Source organism: Ophidiomyces ophidiicola (assembly GCF_022830035.1).
Source record: "Ophidiomyces ophidiicola strain CBS 122913 chromosome Unknown scaffold_1, whole genome shotgun sequence".
Taxonomy (NCBI): Eukaryota; Fungi; Ascomycota; class Eurotiomycetes; order Onygenales; family Onygenaceae; genus Ophidiomyces; species Ophidiomyces ophidiicola.
The window spans coordinates 1,152,181-1,174,149 of NW_026054641.1; the positions used below are offsets into that span (position 1 = coordinate 1,152,181).

A 21,969-nucleotide genomic window follows, 5' to 3' on the forward strand; every position below is an offset into this window, starting at 1 on the left:
CTTCAAAGTAAGCTTCGTAGTAGCTTAGGGTCAGGGTCAACCAACACCAGGACGCGTCGACATATTCAATTCCTATTTAGATATTATTGAATTAAACAAATAAGAGGGTTCATCCCCCTATCGCTCTTCTAGCACAAAGAGGAGCACCCAGAGTTGACAAACATGGCCTCGAAGCCAGCATCTTCCTCTGCGCCCGCCAAACCGCCAACCTCGAACTCTACCCGAACATACCTTCTTGCCTACAATGCCCTCTCTTTCAGTCTCTGGAGCATCATCACCCTCCGCCTCCTCTTGCTCCTAATCCTCCTGGCCCCCGCCGGCCACGTCCCCGCCGTCTACGATGCGCTCTTCCCATTCCTACGAAACACGCAGACGTTGGCGCTGCTTGAGATCCTGCATTCGCTCGCGGGCATTGTGAGGGCGCCGGTGGTGACGACGGGCATGCAGGTGGCGAGTCGCATCGTCGTGGTGTGGGGTGTGATGTGGCTGTTTGGAAACGAGATGTTGGGTGGGATGGAGAAGAAGCCGGCCGGGCTGGGCGATTGGGCTTTTGTAGGCTGCGTCTGCGCGTGGGGTGTGACGGAGTGTATTCGATATGGGTTCTTTGTGGGCCAGATTTGGGGGAGAGGGGTGCCGGGATGGGTTAGTTGGTTAAGGTAGGTTTTCTATCCTCTTTGGAGACCTTGCATGGCGAGGGTTTTGCTGACATTGGGGTTAAGGTATAATACTTTTTTTGTGCTGTACCCGATTGGTATCTCCAGTGAGTGTATTTTGATGTATCTTGCCCTGGGGCCAGCGGCGCACAAACACCCATTGCTGCCCTGGGCGTTCAAGGCGATTTTGCTAGTATATGTACCAGGTGAGGATTATCCTTTCAATGATTCTCTTATAGCACCAAAAACAGCTTTGCTGATATAAATTCAGGATCGTATATCTTGTACACGCACATGATGGCCCAAAGACGAAAGGTCTTGAAGGCAGCCGCAAAAAAGAAGAATAAATGAAAGGATGGACTTGACTGCGTTTCCTCTTTCTAGCCATCCGTTATCCTACATGGCTTATATGTAAGATATTGCGTGTATTTCTTTCTGGTTTCGCAAAAAATGTGGATAGATTGTCGTCTTAGAATCAATCGACGCTGGCATTGCGTGGCGTTTTGTCGGCGATGATTGCAAGATTAGCAATTTTAATAATTCACAGGTCCTCCATGATATCCCTGATTGCTTTTGCAGCAAACTTTTTTCTCTCGGATTCAGGTAGCTCTGCTCCCATATCTGGTCAAGTCGGATCAGACCCACCCATTAAGGCTAGAAAGGCAAACTCACCGCGTATGGCTTGTACCCTCTGCATCAACGCTTCCAGCTGCTCTACTTGGAGATCATCCTCTTCAAAATCATCTTCCGCACCATCGTCTCCGCCTCTTTCGATGGCCATGCGTAATCCCAACATCTCTCGCTCCAACTCACCAACCTCAAACCCCAGCCCTCCTTCCTCTATATCTTCCAACATGCTTGAAGATAGATCAGTAGCATCTTCATGGCTAGAAGCCATTGCCCATTCATTGGCTTCCAGCACCTCCCGTATCCTGGGCATCCCCTCTAGCTCTATCAAAAGATCAGTAAGGCTTAGAATCAACTCCAAGCAAAGAAGAGCATACCACCAAACTCATTCCTCTTCTTCACCTCCTCCTCATCCTCCTTCCTGCTACTAGCAATAGCTGGATCCCAGTTTAGAACCTCAAATTCGTATATCCCCATATCCGCTAGCTCTTCATCCCACCACCTCACACCATACTCAACCATTTCAGGCCCTATAATCTCATCATTTTCAATAGTTTCCGATGATTTCTTGCTTAGTTTTTCTTCATCACTGCCAACGAGCACTACCATCCCCGGTACTTCACCGAAGCTGCCCTCTCCCCTCTCCTCTCCAATCTTCCTCCTCACATCAGCTACGGCTTTCACAATGTCTTTCAGCGCGGCTACTTCGCCACGCACCCGATCCCTTTCTTCACTCGCCTCACTGCTTGGGATAGCAGGGCTCACAGTGGCGGGTTTTTGGAGGAGAATTATGACTGCACCAATGGCGGAGCGGACCTCTGCAGCGGCTGGGGCGAGGAACGTGAGGGACCAGGTGGACGGAGTATCATGTTCTTGTTGCGATTGGGATGATGGGGTGGTAGACGACGGGGTTTCTGTAGGAATAGGGATTTCATCCACCCATATTGGTATATCTGCAGAGTAGTACTTTGTGTTTAGTTGTAAGGGCGAGTGGGTGGTATAACCGGCGAACGTTGCGCCATGAGCTACATTGAGCGGTTAGCACGGGCCATTAATCATTCGGAGGGCAAAAATGGTCGGAACATGAGCACATACATTGATTGTCGTCTTCCGTTGAGGGCTCATTCTGCGGTCTCTGTGGGGAAACCTGTACACCAGTCAAGTTGTGTAGAAAGGACGGGATGGTAGAATGCGAGTGTATGTTGGGCGTCACTATTAAGAGACGTTGCGGATTTGATATTCGCCCGCCTTTCTGCAGTTGCCCTTCTTCTTGGTTAGTTCCTGAAGGCATTCTACTATGTGATTGCGATGTGTTTTTGTAGTGGCGGGGCGGAGAGGGAGCGGAGAGTGGCGGCATGGTTTATACTGATGGGGACGAATATCAACCGAAGCTAGACTACGCCTGAATTAATATCATAGGGTCTGCATTAAAGTACGTAGCCGTTTTAACTATGGCCGGAAATGAGATTTATCCATTTTTTCACAAATCAATATGCCATATTCCCACAATCAGCGCCTTGCAGACTCTCGCATCAAAGACAATACCACTCTGGAAAGTAGCCCCACGCTTTAATCCCTGGGTCCGATGAAGTTGAGATATCTTAAGAATCCGCCCGCAAGAATATTTTTGGGTATTCTTTCTTAGACGGACCCCAGAAAAAACAATGTTAATATGGCCGGGTATTCATCGAAGAACATATTGCGCACATTCATCGAAAGGAACCCGTTTATAAGCGGTTTATGTGTGGCTCAGGCATTCATTTCTCTAAAATACGTCTAACCACGTCGTTGCCCACGAGCTCTGTTCACGGTGGCTCTGCCTCTGGCGAGCCCAACACCTCTTCCACGCTGGCCTCTTGATCGGAACATTGGCGCATTTCTAAAATTTCATCGGTATGCATTAGTATTGCAGATATCACGGTAATAACACAGAGGTTTGAGCCGATATAGCCTCTTGGAGTAGAAAGGAAACAGCTCAGCATACCGCAACATGTCCGGTACAATAAAGAATCTAACATGGCTTCCACGGATATAAACCTGATCGAGATGCGAGACACGGCCGTCACGCGCTGTAACTGTGATGTCCTTAAGCTGCACATTCATGTTATCTTCGGCTAGAGGGGGCAAAAAAAAAAAAAAAGAGCGAATTAGTCTTGTTCACGGATGCGAAAAAAAGGACGTAGGATGGGCACCTTCTAAGAGCTTTCCTCGGTAGACCTGGCCGGATGTGATTTCGAGAGTAACGACATGGCCCTGATAGCGCGATTATCTGCGTTAGCATGCGTTCTGCACTGGATCCGTAGAATCGTGCGCGGGCGCGCTCGACCTGGAACTGACCTGTGCCTCGTTGAGGAGCTTGATGGGGATGCCGATAGTGCTGGTCAGCTTGCCCATTGCTGGATGGCAGAAGTGCAACTAGTTATTCAAAACAAATGATAATCGATCAGAAGATAAAGCAGACGGGCAGCTGATAGATGGGTGATAAGCCGGAATGCGAGAGAGCGGAGATTTGGGAGAGTTGGAGGGCGCGCACGGGCCACATCACGATGCTCAACCTCGCCCGCACAGCACGAGAGCAGCTCGAGTGCTTCACCCGCAACACCACAGCGCGCCACCAGCTACGAGAATTCCAGAATGCTGCTCTACACGACCTGACCACCTCGAAAACCCCTACTCACACCCTCTTCAACCATGCGCCCGCTCAACAGCAACATCCCCGCCTTCAACCTCACCGTCTCAACCCTCCTCCGCCGCCCGTCCCTCCTGCTCCCGAACCTCACCGTCCCGACTCTGCTCCAGCTCCCCGCCGACCTCGGCGCACACCTCGCGCCGCCATCCTCCACCGCGCGCACCGCCTTCAAACCGCCCACGATCCGCGCCCTGGTGCTCGACAAAGACAACACCTTCACGCCGCCCAACCGGCTCGCCGTCCCGCCCTCGTACCTCGCGAAGCTGCGCTCACTCCGCACCGACCCGGCCTCGCCCTTCAACCTCACGCGCAATCCTCACGGCATCCTGATCGTCTCCAACACCGCCGGCAGCAATCCCGCCAACGCGCGGTACGCCGCAGAGGCCGATGCGCTCGAAGCCGCGCTTGCTGACCTGCGCATCCCCGTGTTCCGCTCGCCGCCGCATGAGAGCGGCGGCGGCAGCAACCACCACCACCGGACGCCTATCAAGAAGCCGTTTTCGCACCGGGCGATCTTGAGGTATTTGGTGGAGCGTGGGGTGGTGGAGTCGCCGGCGGAGATTGCGGTGGTGGGGGATCGGTTGGGGACCGATGTGCTGATGGCGGGGCTGATGGGTGCTTGGAGCGTTTGGGTGAAGGATGGGGTGACGGAGGGCGCGGAGGGTGTAGATCTAGGGAGGCAGGGCGTGGATTACCGCGGGATATGGGCGAAAATGGAGACGAGGCTGGAGAGATATCTAAGGAGGAGGGGGGTCAAGCCTTCGATGCCGAAAGGGTGGGAGGATACGGATTGATGATGCGCAGTGCTGGCCTGTTTTCCTCTGAGCCCAGAATTGGACGGGAGAGGCGTACCAATCGGAGTGGATGGAGTCACAGATGATCTGAGAACCTACAAGGTAAGTGGAGCACTGGTGTGAAATAAGATATTCATTGATAAGTATACATAGCTCCGCTATAAGATACACAAGATCGATTCCGCTTCTGAGGGAAAAAGGTGAAAAGAAAAAGGAAAGGAAAAAATGGCAACTCGCAAAAATCAAAAAAATAAAACACAAAATCAAGATTGGTAAGACACAAGCTATGAAACGGTTTCATCCCCAGTCGTCAATCAGAAACGTAGAAAAGACGAACAAACTCTTTGTTTTTCAAAAAATGGAAAAATTCGCCTGCCATGAAAAATCCAACTTGTTACTATCCCTCCCTCCTGCTTTAATATGGGCCATGATTCAAGGTAGCCATGGCCCTGTTGCGTGCAAGAAAGCGACAAGATCTCTAGGATGGTCGACTTGCACGCCAAAGCTTTTGAGGTGGAGAGTTGCCAAAAACAAACGGATGGCACAAGACTCAAGGTGCGGGGGTATGAAGGATCGGGGATGCAGCAAATTAGTCACCGCATGCGCTTTTTAGGCATGCAAAGAAGCGAAGAAAGCAGATGTATCCAAATGGTGGAAATAAAAAAGAAAAATATAATGAAAAAAAAAAGGTTGAAAATATAAATGAAATCAAAATCCTCAAACCCCCCTGACCCATCCAAGGTTCCTTTGCACACTCATATAAATTCGAAAGGTATGATGAATAGATAATGAATAGATCATGACGAAAATATAAGCCAATCTAAGAAAGGGAAGAAAACTAGAAGGGAAATAACGGGTAAAAGTCGCTTCAAACCAAAAAGGAAACCGAGGATGGGGGCAAAACCAGAAAAAGAATAAAAAATTCAAAAGAGAAAAGAAAAAAAGAAAAAAATTGAGCGGAATCTGAGGGAGAAGAGAGTACCAAGGTCTACTGGCCAGCCGTAGTTGAAGGTAAAGGCGAAATCGAGTAGCGGAAAGGGTCATCAAGGAGACCGTAGTTGATAAATTGTTTTTGGAGTTTTAGGCCATTAGCCGGCCCCGTAAAAACAGAATATATGAAGCCATCACAAGCACATATCACCGGTATCGCGATTTCAGCGGTAGTATCCGAGAAACGAACCTAGGATTTTCGTAATGAGCAGCCGTAGATGTTCCAAATCCATGTCAAGAGGCGGTATATTATATATTAAATAAGGTCTGAGCGACCGCCGTTGGGCTTCAGTGGTCATAAAGGAGCGAATTTTCAGGATTCAGTAGCAAGCGACGACGGGTCCACGGTCTCGAAAGCAAGCATTCCATGGAAGTCAACTCCATTGTCAGGCGTGCCTTGGTCCTGGAGACCCTGTATCGTCAGAGCGAAAGCACTGTCGTCCATGGGAGGCGAGGGCATCGACATGTTCAAGTTTTGTTTGGAGTACAATTCACTTAAAACAAGACCGTCATCGGATAAAGATGAGACGGCGTCGCCTGACATCGGAAAGATGTCCGCCGGTGAGCTACGTTGAGTTGTAAGTTGTGGGGACTGATCAGCAATAGAAGGTTCGGCAGGATTAACATGGGACAGGGGACCTGTCGAGTGCGCCATAACATTGCTATGGTCCATGGACGATGGCGATAGGAATGGGAGAGTATACTGTGGGCCCATGTGAGCTGCATGCGATTGATCTGGTGGCGCCGTGGTGGCGAACAAGGATGGGCTGAATTCCGATGGAGAGGCAGTGGTAGCGGACATCGGGTAATTGTGGAAATCCATACTGTATGCCGCAGAGGTGTCAACCTGGAGTGAACTTGCGACCCCATTTACGGGAATATGGGTTTGAGGTACGGGTGCGAATATGTTTGGATTGGACTGGAATTGAGTAGAGGGGTGTTGAACGTGGAAGGATGGCATCGGACTTTGCATAGCAGAGAAATCGACCGGAACAGGAACGGACCGGCTGCGTTGGCGCTTATGACCACGCGGTGGATGAAGGCTCATACCGAAATGCCCTTCAGGATAGACCACTGATTGCGTGCGTGCGAGCTGGTTTGGCTGTGAAGCCGGTCGATGAATGATGTGCGGAGATACTGGAGCCGAAGAAAAGCCATTGAAACCAAAATGGACGTGACGGTTCTGGAAAGATTCCAAAGATACCAACTTCGCAAGTTGTACACTAAGGACCTTAGGATGGCCGCCTCCAAGATGGTGAACAAAAGCCTTTGAGGCTTGCTGGTCTTCAGTGAAGTCTCCACACTGGTAGAATCCTCCAGAGTTGGACGAGTCCATGTAGAAATGCGGAGGGCGGTTCAATTCGATAACGATCCCACCGAATTTTGGGGGCACACCATCAGTAGCGGGACCGGCTTCCGCTGGTTCTAAAGCAATATTCTTGATGGAAGAGAAGGGGTACTCGATTTTATATCCAGCCGAGTCGTTATTGATATAGTAAGTCATACAAGACTTTTCAGGAGAGTAAAAGATGACCAGGTCCATCGTATTTTGGCCAACACGTCTCCATGTTCCAATTCTCAGGGAACGACAGGAAAAGTGGGAAATAACTGTAGGTTCGGTAAGCATAAATCACTTGTAAAGGTAAATGAAAAGACAGCGGCGTACCGATTTTGCCGGACGTGGCAGGGGAGTTCAGCATGGGGTCTCCAGGGCCATAGCCTCGATTAAAGATGTTACGGGACTTGGATGGGTCCCAGTGCAAGGCGAGGTATTGACGCATGGACTCAGGCACAGAGTCGCAATCTTCGCCGGTTTCGATTCCTCGCTTTGCGATCATCTTAATTTTGGCACGCCTAAGACAGAGGGTTAGCATGCGAACCACAGACAGACGGGAAGATTATGAATGAAGGTACCTATTTTGAAACCAGATCTGAACTGAACGTTCAGTCATGTTGATTTCCTCCGCTATTCTCTCTCGCACAGCAGCAGTTGGCGTAGGGTTCTTGTTGAATTCCATCTCCAACGTCACGAGCTGATCTTGTGTGGCGCGTTGGCGCTTATGATTCTTCTGTTGCTGTGTCAGCGTGCTTTTTCGTGGAGGACGCCGCGATGCACGTTGTTGTTGCTGCTGCTGCTGAGCGGAGGCGTTGGCGCCGGGCGTGCCGGGCGCATTGACCATCGCGGAGGAGATGGAAGGACTCGAGGTTGCCGGGCGCGAAGGAGCGTGGGGAGCCGACGTGCTCGACGGCTCCGTACGGACGGGGACGATGATAGAGTTCATGGTCCGGGACATACTATGTATGGATAGAGGAGAGGGGAAAACGAACGAAGGGACGGCGGGTTCGGGGGTAGCAAACCAGTCAGCCAAAAAAAAAAAAAAAAAAACGAGAGAAAGTATTCGTCGCAAGCCAGTGGACAAGAAGCGATGAATCGTCAAGTCGTCGAAAGTCGAGGCATCAAGCTCGAGCGAGATCTTTTTGTTTGTTGCCGCGCAAGGGGAGCGGAGGTGGCGTCCAATAAGAGGGGGTCAAACGAATGTAGGCGTCCAGCCAGCGCGCGCGGACAGCAGCGCAGAGATTGACACCGGCAGCGGTGCGACACTCTCCACCACAGGGCAAAACCTAGCGACGTTTTGGAGGCGCAGTGAAATGTTCCTGAATGAATGATGGGTGACTTTTCAAAGCGGCCCAGGACCAGGGTGGAAACGAAGGCGGGCCGAAGAAAAAAGAAGAAACGTCGGGAGTCGCTGGACCAAGGCAGCGACGGGGGGGGGGAGGGAGAGGACGAGTATCAGCCGCGGCGGGCGCACGGGCAGACGGCGAAGAAGACGAAGACGAAGAGAAGGCAGAAGAGAGCGTGGGAGCGCAAGAGCTGGGGCGCAAGGCCGGGGGAGGCGAAGCAGGGCCAAGAAGGGAAGTTGAATAATGAAAGCAAAGGGAGAGACGGCACGAAGGAGCGTGGAGTGGACGCCGTAAAGGAGTGAACGGGCAGTCCAGGCAGCGGCAGCAGCGGCAGCCAAAAGAAAGGAAGGGCAAAAAAAGGCACGAAGGAAAGGAAAAGAAGCGAAGAAGTGAAGGCAAAGCGACAGCGGGAGGGGAGAAGGAGGGAGGAGGAGGAGGAGGAGGAGGAGGAGCGAGGAGGAGGAGCGGGCGGTGGTGATAAGAAGGGCGCGCCGGACAGACCAGGCAGAGGGCATGGGCCCGGCACGGGAGGCGACCGGGCGGTACTCGCGCGGCCACGCAGAATGCCAGACACACTAAGTCACTCGCGGTCGCAGCCTGGCCGGCCAACCAGAGCGCGCCGTGCCCCCCGCGCCAGCCCCAACACGGCCTAGTGCGCCGCCGCGCTGGCAACGGCGGCCGCGGCGATTGGCTGCGCGGCGGGCGGACCGTGGGCTGCGATTGGCCGGCGCCGCCCGCCCGATCCAGGAACGCGCGCCGCATTGGGGCTAGCGCGCCGGCGCTGACTAAGACCAGGCGGGCGGCGTCATGCGGGTCACGGGGCGAGCGTCGGCAGCAGAGACGCGCGCCGTTACAGACTCGCGCCCCCCCGCCAAGCGCCCGCGCCGCTTCATGTGCAGTGAAAAATAAATCCTGCCCGCCTCGCCGCCGCCGCCGCCGTCGCTTGACCGCGCTGTGTGACTACCGCGCTGCCGCCGTCCTGCCTGCCCTGCCCTGCCCTGCTCGGGGGCGCCCGCCCTGCACGCCCGCCGCCGCGCCGTGTCTGGCTGGTCCCACATGGCGATGTTTGAAACCCACCCCGGCTCCTCGCGGGCTTCGCGTGCCCGGCCTCCCACCCCCTCCCCTCTCGCCCGTATTTATAGATCCGGAAACATTGTCGCTAAGAATAGTCGCAGATCTGCCCGCTGCCCGTCCAGATGCTCTTTTGACTCGCTTCCTGGTCCCCTGGGTCGTCGGATATAATAGCACTGCGCGGGAACACGGAATCCAAGCTCATATCAATCAGCCCTAGGCCCGCACGCAGAGCCAGCCAGCGCTCGCCACGTCCTGTGCTGGCCTGGCCTGGCCTGCCTGCCTGCCTGCCTGCCTGCCTGCTCTGGCGTGGTCCGCCGTGCGCGTGTTGGCCCGTGGTCCGGCCCGGGCCCGCGTCGGTGCGCGCGCAGCCAGCTTGCCTGCCCGCCCCGACGACGCCGGTTGCATTCGACGTGCCCATCGCGGACTGGTCACAAGGCCGATCGAGACCAGGGCGCATCTCGCTGCTGAGCATGCCCATCCATGGTCAGTGCTTCGTCGGAACCTGGCGTCGCTTCCCGAATGCAAGGGCCTGGACGGGCGAAGGCCTACGAGCCCCATTTTCGCCGTCCCATGGCCCCTTGGATCCGGACATCAGGTTCAGGGCCCAGGGGAGGAAACCCAAGGGCGACCAAGAAAACCAGCTATACTGGGTTCGCTGAAATTGACGACTCGTGGACCAGGATATTGAGACATTCCTTCCCCTTCCGCAAACCAGCTCCAGCAATCTTTTTCTCTCTCGCTGCTTTTTTTGCCTTCAGAACGTGGTCTTCGACCGTTTCCCCGCCTGGGTACCCGTGGATCAGAAACATTTAATCTGCCGCCGACTCAGAGCTCCGGCCGCAAGCTCACGCGTGACCATTGGGGCGCTGTGACTGGCCCTGTCGGCCTGCTCTCTGCCCGGCCCGCCCACTACTAGGACTGCCAAAGCGCTTGTAACCCGGGAACTCCCCTCTGCACATCATTATGCCTCTGGGTAAGCGCGGAACCTTGAGCTAGGATGGCAAAAGCCAAATACCAAGACTGTCGAGTCAGCCAGTTTCGAAGCTCTTGAAACTCTCGCCCTTCCACGTCTGCTTGACCCCGAAACGTCGATCACGGCGTTTCCGACACGGAGAACGTGTCCTTGGAAACACCTGACGGCTGGCATACGTACCGTACGTACGTATATATCGCATTGAATTATTGTCAGGGAGCCTGTCGATAACACTTCCATTATGTGTCAACGCTGGACGTCACCTCGTGGTGGCCATGTCTTTGTTGCCGCTGCCCTCCTCAGCCATGCAAATACTGCTCTGCGCGAGCGATGCACTTGCTGACTCTTGCCGGAGAGAGAGCCAACCCTCCCAGATCTTCCACTGATTGGTTCGCGTTGAAATTACGAATTGGCACTCTGGACATTCCAGCCCTTTCTTATCGGCTGTGCTAAGAGCGCTAGCCTGCATACCCGAGTTATAGCGTCTCCCCTGGCTATAATTCCTGGAAAGCGGGCCCGTCGCCTCCCCACGCTTCTGACTCCGGATGATCCTTTTTGTGCGGGCATACCACTTGTATTATTCTTACTACTGCCCTCAAAGAGCGAGCGAGTTCCCTTGCAACGCGAAATGTGCATCGCGCAGAACACGAGCCGATGACTGATCAGGCGATTGCCAGACCTGTTTCTTCTCGTGCTCTGTGCTCGTATCTGCAGGGAATACGCGAAAACGACGAAAGCTAGAGGAAACACAAAGGATTACTGTCTATCTGAGAATTTTTGTAACTAACTCGGGGACTCGTTGGATCGGGGACTCTTGGAGGCCGAGCCACCGCTTCAGATCTCTTGTCTTGCCTCATGGGCCGTCTCCGCGGATCCCATCACCAACTAGTAGCCATATAGTGTGCGGTGGAACTAACTCCATTAGGCTATTACATTGGAAACCGCAGCATTGGGCAGACCCCGTTTCACAGGAGTTACCGTTTTACAGCTGTTATCCTTTCGCTTCAGCCCCTTTACCACCGACGACAATGATGATGCGCTCTATTATGCACCTTCTGCAGGAGGAAAAGGGGGTGCCAGGTCCACAAGGCTGAAGAAAAAGGAGGCATTGAGAAAAAAGCAAAAGGGGGGCCGAAGCCGAAACCTGGTGGCACAGCCGATGTCAGGACACCGCTGGAGAAACATTTTCTAGAAGCCCGTTTGAGGTATCACAGGAATGCATGGTAAACGGGAATCGCCCAACCAAGCGTATCCCCGCCAATAACACGGTGCTTACTATTCTGACATCTAGTAATAATGAATGCTCGGGATGCACACGAAAACAGTTTACATAAACTGCCATGCCGGCGGCGGTAAAAACATCCCCGAACAGTAACGGCCAAGACAGACAAATAATAATAATGGAGTCCTTTCCCGAGCATCGAGCTCAAGAGGCCGGTCGATCTCCCACCTCCATCCCATACTCCATCTGTTCCCGATTCTCCGGGATCTTTTCGTCTTGGGACAAGAGATATTTGACGGGCACTCCGTATATGCACCTCGCGCCCGCGCGCCCGCGCGCGCATGACTGAGCCAAGCTTCTTACTCACAACGATGCAACGCATACCGCGGCTTTGCTCCTTTTCTTTTTTCTCCTTATTTTTGATTTTTCGCTTCCTTACATTTTGCTTTTCTGCTGGCGCTTTCACGCGCCGGTCGAGCCCGCGCGCCATGCAGCTCCGCATCCCACAGCGCTACCTAATCGGCTCCATTCCTTTGGCGAAAGGATCTCGACTGCAGGAACCAGCTGAGCCCCAGCGTTCGCGAGCCGGCGTCATAAAATACAGTCCACCCAGTTATTGACTACTAGTGAGTTACCAGTAGCTGAAAGAAAAAAAAAAAAAAAAGAAAGGTCTCCATCTCTGAGCCATCGTGCAGACACACTATACACGTACCCCACATCCGTCGCCGTGTTCCGCCAGGGGCAGAGAGGTAACCCTCGGCTTTGCCCAAGGCTACGGGAGTATCAATAATCGTAATCCAACACACGGACGCCCCAAAATGTAAAACAGCTGCAATGCGACTTTCCAAAACCATTCCTTCATCCTGTCGCGCCGTCTATCATTCCATTTCTTTCCAAGCAATGCGGCGTGTCTCGCCACTAGAAGAGGGGGGTTGATTAGTTACGCCGAAAGACTGAAAAAAATACAGAATACACAAAAGAAAAAATAAAAAATAAAAAATAAAAAAAAAAATCCGAAATCAAGCGAAATTGAGCCCGTTTCACACATTCGCCCCTTGATCTTAATAAGAAAGCCCCCCCTTTTTTTCTGGGACTAACCCTGGTCTGAAATTAACGCTTGGGACGTGTGCCTAAAATACTCCTGTCCCCTGTTCAGAGTTACTGGGCCTGTAAAACTTTTTGCTTCTCGTTATTATTATTATTCTTCTTCTGGAAGGCCATATAACGAACTGCCCGTCGACACACGCCGGTTCTGGATCTGCGGCAGGCATGTTTTTCTCTGCTACACCGCGGCCTGCCTTTTTCTCTCTGGTTGAATGCCGCCCTGCCAAGTTTAGCTCGCGAGCTAGGACGCTTGGGTTGGAGTTTAGCCTGCCGTTCTCAGCTGGTCTCAGGTTCGACACCATCTTTTTTTTTTTTGCGATGGTGTTATTATTATTCCACGCGCGGTGCGGTGGTGGGCTGGAAAATGTCTGTGCGGGAAACACCCTGGGGTTATAGAATGCGCCCGTTAATTTAAAAAAAATCCTGAAGCTGCTGCAATATATGTCGTAATACATCTACTCTTCTGAAACATATCCCCCCCATCTTTCAAGACAACCCCATTTGCGCTGGTCACAGGGCCCGTGAGGGTTTCGTTGAAGTGTGAGGATCCGAGGAGGAGACTTAGAAATACATGCAACGTATATACATGCCACGCGCCTTGAAAAAAATAAATCCCACCCGTATTAACACCCTATATTCGGTAATGCACCCCAGCAAAAACAATCAGGTGACACTTTGCAAGAGGGTATATCACAGACAAATAATCCAGCCGACCAGGGAAACATGATATCATAGAACAATGCCATCTATATACAGGGATGCCCGCAAAAACAGAACGAAAAGAGGCGACAAAGTATGGAGTTAGTGGCAAAGAATGTGGAGCAGAGATGGCAAGACGTGGCTCTGACAAGAAAAAGAGAGGGTATGTAAAAAAGGCATCCAAGCCAACACCCCAGCGGCAGCTGGTCTGGCGACTACGGGGTATCAAAATGTATGCGCAACAGAGCGAAGACTGGTTCCCAATAGGACATCATGGATGCCGAAAACGGGAAGTTTGGAAATCAAGACTGGGCAGGGCGGGATGGTGCGACAGCCACGTGGGAAGCCAGCCGCCAGCCGATATTTGGGAGCGTAGACGCGACTCCGCACGCTGGAATTCCAGAAGGCGGGAGCGGCGAAACATAAAGGTCCGTCGGGGTGGCCATTGGAGCCATTGGAAATCAAGAAGGTAGTATCTAAACAACGGGCCAACGTCACCTAAAAAAAAAAAAAAAAAACATTGGCAGACGCGAGAAAACCACCTCGTCTAGAGCACACGGACAGGGAGATAAAAATCAAGTATTAGCGTAGGTCTGGGCCTTTTCGAATCGACCCAAATCCTTTGCTGAACAGTTCATGGGTGTCCAGAGACCGACGCGTAGCTGTAGCATCGCCACCAGCGCGCTGGTCGGATTCGCCCAGGCCTGCCGCAACAGTTTGGCTGCTACGTTGTTGCTGGCCCGTAGAAATCGCCTCTGCGCCACCGTTGCTGACGTCGTCGTCCCCCTTTCGTCGGTCAAGCAACTCCTGAACCTGCTGCTCTCTAGCGTCTGCAATCGCGGCTTCGCGCTGAAGCTCAGAGCTGGATTTCTTGGTACCGCGATCCCATCCTTGCTGCAGCTCTGACGCGGCAGCCTCCTCGAACCGTTTGCGGATTTCAATGTCTTTTTCAAACTCCTGAAAAATATCGACGTCCGTGGGGAAGAAAAGAGAACGAATGGTGCTGACAGCGATCTCAAAGAGGATTACGATGACGATCGTGATTAGAAGCGTAGTCCACCAAGATAGGTCAAGCCCGATCCGCTTGAGCAGATTGTGCCGAACGTTGTAGATCTTGTCCCTTTTGTAGCGCTCAGAAAGAACGATATTCCATAACCACCAGCCGGCGATAGAAAGCACAGTCGAGATCACAGCCATCACGGAGCGGTTGTGAATCTCAAGGATCTGTAGCTTCACTGAGATAATAACCACACATGCAGAGTAGGTGAGCAAGCCCATTGCGAAAACTCCATTATCGTTCGACAATATGGCCCTTCCAAACAATCCATACATCACGAAGTAGACAATCATGGCTTCGCACGTCCCCATGAATGCCCATCCGAGGTAAATCAGAACATTAAACCCTTGTCGCAACTGGCCCTTGGTATATAGCTCAGGAACTGCGAGAAGAGTGGACGCTGCAAGGTCTTTCTCGAATATACCAAGAAATATAACAGGGAGGGAGGTGAAAAGAGTATTGAACATACTCAAACTCCACGGCTCATACAAACTGGTCCCAGTGTATCCGTTCCAGCGTTGGTAAAGAGCCTGCGTTAAGTAAAATATTGTTTCCTTCCAAAATGTGCCCAGCGTGTACTTGCAAACTCGGATATAATTCCAGCGGCCATGGACAAGCAATAGTTTGAGTAGGAATCTAAACTGGGCGATTGAGTAATCTGCGATCCTGGAAGCCTGGAGGCCTTCCTTGCCAGTAATTCCAATTCCAACATGTGCTTCTTGGATCATAGCAATATCATTTGCCCCGTCACCAATAGCAAGGGTGATAGAGCCGTTTACTCGCTTTCGAATCGATTTGACAAGGAACGCCTTTTGTTTCGGGCTAGCACGGCAGCAAATGACTGAGTCGGCGAGAATAGCAAGGTCTAAAAACAGAGCCTGGAGGAGCGGGTCGCTCTCAATGACTGAAAGAGTTTGGCCGTCCACAACAACCACCGAGTGCGCGACATCCCCTCGTTTAATATCTGCCATCGTGGAGTTTATCACCTGTTCGACATTCCCTGAAGCATTATCGATGATGATAACTGACGAATAATCTTTCACTAGCCGGCAAGAATGCCCGATATTGATGGCCGTCTCCCGTTTATCACCAGTGAGCATCCAAAGTTTGATATTCGCTCGTCTTAGCTTATCTATTGCTTCCGGTACCCCCTTTTGAAGCTTGTCTTCGATAGCAGTTGCGCCCAAAAGATCGAAATCCTTTTCGATCTGCTCCCCTACTTCCTCGATCTTTTCTTGTCGGTCAACCAGGCTCGTTACAGCCTCATGATATTGCTGCTTCCAGTCATTATACTCGGCCTCAGTCATGTACCGGCATCCATAGAGAAGAGTCCGTAGACCTTCCGTAGCAAAATCATTCAAGTGTTGGAAACACCTTTCAAAAACTTGAGCCTCGTTGACCACGAGAGCTTCATCGACCAAATCCCCACTGTCATCGGTCTGAAAAGAAGTCCGGCCGTCAGAGTATGCGAGAGAGGGCCGGCCACCGAATTGGCCAGATGGACGCGGGCTGTAGTTTTCATTGCCATTTTGCCTGAGATCAATTCCTCCATCCGTCTCGCGCTCCCGTAACCACACATCAATGCTTTCTCGTAAAGCCGAGTTGCCTTTTCCGGATACACTTGATCTGCGCGCGACGGCAAAACTGGGTCGTCCAATACTGATGCTAGACCGCTTTGTGTCTCGCCTCGACATATGCTCACTATTGCGCCGCATAACTTCTTTCGCTTCCATGCTCTTCCTGACGCTTACCCTTCCCTCGATTTCTGTAGCCTTCTCAATTGCTAAGCCAGAATGTTTCAGCCGCTTCATCAATATTGAATCTGCGCCCTTACAGAATACACATATTCTTTGATCCGGTAAGCGAACCACAATCGACATCCGTTTGCGACTGCTAGAGAAGTCAATGATGTCTAGAATTTCATACACCTCGTCGGCATATGATTCATCGGGACTGAGAGATAGCCTCCGTATCGTGATGCTTTTTGGCTGTCTGTCCACAATAACGTATCCTAGCTCCTTAGCCGCGAGCGCCAATGCAACCTCATCTGGTGATGCGGCCTGAAAAGAAATATCCCCATCCTCCGTCTCCTCGGGAAGACAGGTATGACATAAGGCAATGGCCAGAATAAATAGCTTCGCCTTTATGGCAAACAATGTGTGAGGTCTTTGGTGAATATAGCGTAACATTTCAGTAGTTCGACCGCCGTGGTATTGTTTACCCCGCCTATTAGACTTCCACCGTGACGGCAATGCTCTCGTCGCATCTTCTTGGTTTGATATTGACATTCTGGAAGGCTTTGATGCTATCGTTACGTCATCAACAGTGCACTTTCGGCCGGCTGGTTTTTTGCCCTTTCTCTTTTTGTGAATGAGCATTTTGGGCTCTCCCTCCTCGTTTAAGTCGGTATCATGAAGCCAAGCGGTCCCAGCGACACTCATTTTACGGAAGCGCATGGAATTATTGGTCAACGTCCCCGTTTTATCCGAAAATATGTAACTATTTATTATCTTAGTATCAGGAAATACCATCAAGTAATTGGATAAACTCACCTTACTTGCCCAAGTTCCTCATTGATGGTTGAAGTTCTTGCTTCCAGAGGAGTATTGGAATCTTCATCGTACATATCGATATCATTGAGCAAAAGCATCTGAACAACTTTGACGATTTCAAGACTGACATAGAGAGAGATTGGGATCATGGTGTTAAACATGATAATAAATGAGGTGAAAATGGGACCATAAGAGACCCTTGCCATCGCAAGGTACCAAGATTTATCATCAATATCCTTGGACCAAAAACGGTACGCAATGGTGCAAGCAGAAGCCAGAACAACAACAAAAAGTACAATCACGGCAACCACACGATTCACCATTGCCTGGAGAGCAGGTGCCTTGATCCGCGGGTTTTTGTTGGCATTCATTCGAATTTTGCATTCCTCCCCAGTATAGATGACCAGCCCAAATGCCTCCTGGGTATTCCTCAGAATACTGCCACGGTATATAACTTCATTATTTGTCAGGGGAAGCTTCTCGTTAGCTACTGTAACATTTCCGTCGAATTTATATAGGTCTATATTAGGGTCTTCCACCGCGAAATGGGTGACCTTGTTTGAGATAACGTCGTTGATAGTAGCGCAGGCGTTTCCAACAGGAATACAGGGTTTTTTGGCTTTCAAATTCGTTTCACCGTCTAATGCCATAGTCTCGATATAGGCGATTCCATTTGGTTCCTCGGCGTGTAGAAGAACTAGATCAGCGGGCGCAGGGCTATCACGATCTAACCGAATGATATCGCCCACTTGGACGTCAATCCATTTCGTTCCGATCCACGGCCCAGAGTTGTTGTTGTTTCCTGCTTCCTGTTCTTTCGACAACTTTGATTCCGAATTATTCGTTGGGCTTGCGCGAAGGACCCAGGCAATTCGGTTGTTCTCTTCCTTATCCAATCTGTACCGACGAAAATCATCGAATCCTTCTTTTCCCATAGAAATTCCAACAAAAATCATGAGAGGCACAAAGGTGGTAAAAGTACCAGTAGTACTCAGGCCGGGTATCATCTGCAAAATAGAAACAATAAGGAAGTAGAAATTAGCAAGTTTTGAAAATTGTGCAATAAACTGGTTGGGGAAAAAGCTCCATAAGCTATATCGACTTGAGCGAATATAATTACTGATATAGTGTTTGCCGGTTCGCTCATCTATTAAAGGTTCACTGCGGTGAGCGTCCAAATCTATATGTCTTCCATCCTTGCTTGGTGGAATCGGTTTGATTCTGAGAACGTGCGTTCGAAAGGCAGCACTAAGTAGTCCAAAAAACAGCAACGCTTGGCTGACGAATCTTTTGGTAAGTGTTTGCCTGCCACCCGAGTAGTAAGTCCGGGATCCCTTGAGGGTATCTGTTCGTTCCGACATAGACTCATCGTCCTTATTACAGGCTGGTTCCGTCACAACTTCAACCTCTGGAGCATTCGAGTTTTTCGTGCCACCACTACGCGATCGGCGATGTTTAAGCTCGAAGACATCTCCCTGTTTGGTAGATTCGGTGGACGTATTCTTCACGGGAGAAGTGTCTTGAGTGAGGTTGCGATTGAATAAGGAGCGTCGAAGCGAGTAGCCCCGGTTACGGGTTCCTGGAGATATGATAGGTGATGAAGTTGGAGATACCCCAGAGGGGTTTGCGCTTGTCCGGGAGTCTTGGGTTTGAGAAGATAATGCGGTGGTGTTGATTGTCAGCCCGGATGCAGCAACACGGTTGCTGCGACTTAACGGCCTATCCTGAAGTTCTCCGACTGTGTATCGATCTGTATTGGTTTGCGGGAGACCTTCTATATCGATGGAGAACCGTACCTGTTGCTGTGAAGGTCTTCTAAAAACAGGCGTGTTTGTTGAAGGCCCTGGACCTGTCTCTGAGGGCTGACCCCGTGAAGTTGGCTGTGACTCTGCTCCATTTCCAGCAGTCTCCAAAGGTTGCTGTTCCCCAGGATTCTGGGATGAAATTATGTTTTCAGCGAGCTGGTTCCCATCTTCAGCGTCGCTGGAATTTCTAAGCGGCGATTCAGACGGCTGATAACGTGGGGATTGTGATCCGTGTCTCCCATCTCGATTGTCGTTATGAGCGGCCATGGCAAGGTTGCGGCTCACTGAATATTCGCCGTCTTTTGGCCTGGCTGGCTGGCAGGTGTGCTTCTATGTCTCCTTGGCCTCCAATTCCAGCTCTTAAGAAGCAAAAAGCAGAAATTTCAAAAAGGTTGGTGTTTGTAAAGGGAGCGGGGCTCCCAAACCCAGCTTTCAGCGATCAAGTAAGTCTCGCAGGGTCTGATCGATGGAGGACAGGGACTCATGGTCGGTCGAGCGCAACAAGGCTTCGTGGCAAGTCGGGGCGAAAGGGTTGCTGCCAAAGCACGGCCCGAAACGCGCAGTGCCAACGACAGGAGCCGTGCATCGGTGAAGAGGATCATCGCAGCAGTGGCTTTTTAATAATAGACGTGCTGGCCGATAGCACCGCGCGGCAGTTAGCGCGCTGAGTCATCCCGCCGCCGTGCCCGCATCGGGCTAGGCTCCCGCTTGGCCCGCCAGGCATGACGCGGCGACTTGTCACGTTCGTGCGGCCGAGGCTGCCCGGGGCATGAACTAGCCTGCAACCGTTGGTCTGCGGAGAGGCACGTTCGATACTCTGCCCACAACAGCAAGAATACTGCCATTCGAATACGACGAGGCTGTACTGGCCGAGCCCCATGTGATTGCGGTAACTAGCTAACCTGTGAAAGGATGCGAGGATGGAGGTTGAAACTCTATTTTTAACGACGAACACCTCTACGGAGTATTAATACTCCATATGGAGGTCCGAGTACCCCCAACTTGCATCACAACCTGCAGGTGAATAATGATGATTGGAAATGAATCAATCAGGATATGTATGTAGCTGCATACGTATATACAAATGGCGTCCAATTCAAAGGGTCTGCAAGCAGGCTGTGCTTCACATCACTACTACTGAAACAAAACCAAAATCGACCCAGACCTCCACTTGTCCAAGAAATGAATATCCGCAGTTGACACATAAATTATCAAGAAACCCATTTAATACGGAGTACTTACATGCAAGGTGTGGATTACCCCTTTCCGGGATTATTGGTTATTGATTCTTGTTTTCATATGCACTCGGTACACAGCCCGCTACTCCGCTGAATACTAGTACTCCGCAGACCCTCAGTAGTGGACTATTATTGCGCAAAGAGCTCCACAGACAAAATATGCCGGTGGATCTTTCAAGACCAAGCTTTGATCGGCTGATGGACGCAGTGGACGATCTTTTAGATGCTCTTTTGGAATTCTCAAACGAAGATGATCCCAAAGGCAAGAAGCTCAACGAAGAATCCGTAGTCCAATTTTGGTCTACTGTCTGTCTTGCACCCTCAATTTTTTTCCCGAATATACGAATGACTAAAGAAATTGATGGAAACCGCGTCTACATCTTGGTCGAGCAGCGCTGCAGCCTCTTCTGCTGTCAGAAACAGCGTGAGAGTTGCATATTTGTGATTCAATGCTCGAAGTCTCGCGAAAATATTAGCGAAGGCTACTGGGAAGGGTGCGAGCGACAACTGGCTGGTTTCATTGACCAGCGCTTCAAGCGTGCAGTTTACATTAGCGCGGCCATTGCCATTGGCTCTGTCTTTGGACTTTATCACTATCAATTAGGTGGGTTGCAGCCGATGCCGCGCTATGATGAGGAGTTCGACATTTTAGATTCTGAGGATTGTTCGATGGTTTTCGACAAGGTATTTCATATATTTCTTCAAGCTGTGTCTGACAAGGGCAGGCTGATGGCAGCGTTTGTTAATCATCGAAGATAATTCACTTCATCAATATACTTAACAATTGACAGACTCTCCTCTCTTAACCAATTATAAATTGAGACTTATTGGTTGTCATATTTGAAGTTGACTCTTCCTTTTTTTCTCAATTACAACGAAAATGGTATAATTTTAGAAACAGCAACGCTTTGCGTAATTAATATAGGAGTGAAGTCGGCAACGGCTTTCAGTGACACAATGTAATCAACTGCCTTTTTTTTTCTTAAACAGTATCGTAATACGGGGATAGGCAATGGCAAAATACAAGACATGCCAAAGCCAAGATTCTCGCGTCTAAAACCGACACCTTCCCAAGCATATAGCAATTGCACTATATACCCGGCTTTACCTCTCCAGATCAACTGTAACAGAGCCAACTTCCATGGCGCATTCACCACGAAACACCTTTGCAGAATTCAAGAACTTGGCGCGTTTCTTTGAAACCTGGAAGGCCCTATGGCCTAACTGGCTAACTAGAGTCTGCTAAGATTCGGCATCCCATTACTCGGCATAAAAGATACTTACACGGGGTACGAATTGCGGGGTAGTTACATGGTAAAACTGTCTTGCTTTGGTTACTTATACTTTGCAAGAATACTATGAAGCAAAAGTTGGATACAAAAAACATAGTGAGTAGTTAATATAGAAAGGAACTTTAAATATCTAACTTAGGCCTTGGCCGCTATAGCTCTTACAGTCACGGCCGTGGGGGTTACAAAGTATTTATCTAGTATTTGTCACCTCTAAGACATCACTATTCCTGGTCACTGTTCTGATTTAAAACTCCCACGGGAAGCATCTATCATGAGAGAGTCAAGTATTGGATTGAGAAAAATGGAAGAGACGAGTGGCATACCAGTGCCATAACGGCAAAAGTAATTGTGTTGTTGAATGCTCTCTCCACCATGAGAGATTGGTAAGTTCTCATACCTATAACCCAGTCAAGCTTCCCCATAAACGTGATGCATGTGGGTCAGCTCAGGGGCGAAAACAGATGCTTGATCGGTATCACGGCATTTAAGTATAATCGGCGCTTCGAATCTCCACAGAT

General features: G+C 50.7%; 6 protein-coding genes across 6 annotated transcripts; 2 read left to right on the forward strand and 4 right to left on the reverse strand.

Moving 5' to 3' along the window:
• Positions 1–1,194: 1,194 nt before the first annotated feature.
• LOZ57_000401 (uncharacterized protein) lies at positions 1,195–2,637 on the reverse strand (the record flags this gene model as incomplete). The annotated part of the gene is made up of 4 exons (XM_049249505.1): positions 1,195–1,274; positions 1,326–1,604; positions 1,658–2,305; positions 2,376–2,637. The coding sequence occupies 4 exons, from the start codon at positions 2,635–2,637 to the stop codon at positions 1,195–1,197; spliced, it is 1,269 nt and encodes a 422-aa protein (XP_049111699.1).
• Positions 2,638–3,056: 419 nt separating this feature from the next.
• Positions 3,057–3,674, reverse strand: SMD3 (small nuclear ribonucleoprotein Sm D3; the record flags this gene model as incomplete). Its single annotated transcript, XM_049249506.1, has 4 exons — positions 3,057–3,159; positions 3,265–3,394; positions 3,473–3,533; positions 3,618–3,674. The coding sequence occupies 4 exons, from the start codon at positions 3,672–3,674 to the stop codon at positions 3,057–3,059; spliced, it is 351 nt and encodes a 116-aa protein (XP_049111700.1).
• Positions 3,675–3,971: 297 nt separating this feature from the next.
• On the forward strand, positions 3,972–4,763 carry LOZ57_000403 (uncharacterized protein; the record flags this gene model as incomplete). The annotated part of the gene is made up of 1 exon (XM_049249507.1): positions 3,972–4,763. One exon carries the CDS (start codon positions 3,972–3,974, stop codon positions 4,761–4,763), a length of 792 nt encoding a protein of 263 aa, XP_049111701.1.
• A 1,303-nt stretch (positions 4,764–6,066) lies between these two features.
• LOZ57_000404 (uncharacterized protein) lies at positions 6,067–7,933 on the reverse strand (the record flags this gene model as incomplete). The annotated part of the gene is made up of 3 exons (XM_049249508.1): positions 6,067–7,361; positions 7,420–7,607; positions 7,668–7,933. The coding sequence occupies 3 exons, from the start codon at positions 7,931–7,933 to the stop codon at positions 6,067–6,069; spliced, it is 1,749 nt and encodes a 582-aa protein (XP_049111702.1).
• A 6,156-nt stretch (positions 7,934–14,089) lies between these two features.
• On the reverse strand, positions 14,090–19,188 carry DNF3 (drs2 neo1 protein; the record flags this gene model as incomplete). Its single annotated transcript, XM_049249509.1, has 2 exons — positions 14,090–17,063; positions 17,117–19,188. 2 exons carry the CDS (start codon positions 19,186–19,188, stop codon positions 14,090–14,092), a joined length of 5,046 nt encoding a protein of 1,681 aa, XP_049111703.1.
• Positions 19,189–20,318: 1,130 nt separating this feature from the next.
• Positions 20,319–20,918, forward strand: LOZ57_000406 (uncharacterized protein; the record flags this gene model as incomplete). Its single annotated transcript, XM_049249510.1, has 1 exon — positions 20,319–20,918. One exon carries the CDS (start codon positions 20,319–20,321, stop codon positions 20,916–20,918), a length of 600 nt encoding a protein of 199 aa, XP_049111704.1.
• Positions 20,919–21,969: the final 1,051 nt, after the last annotated feature.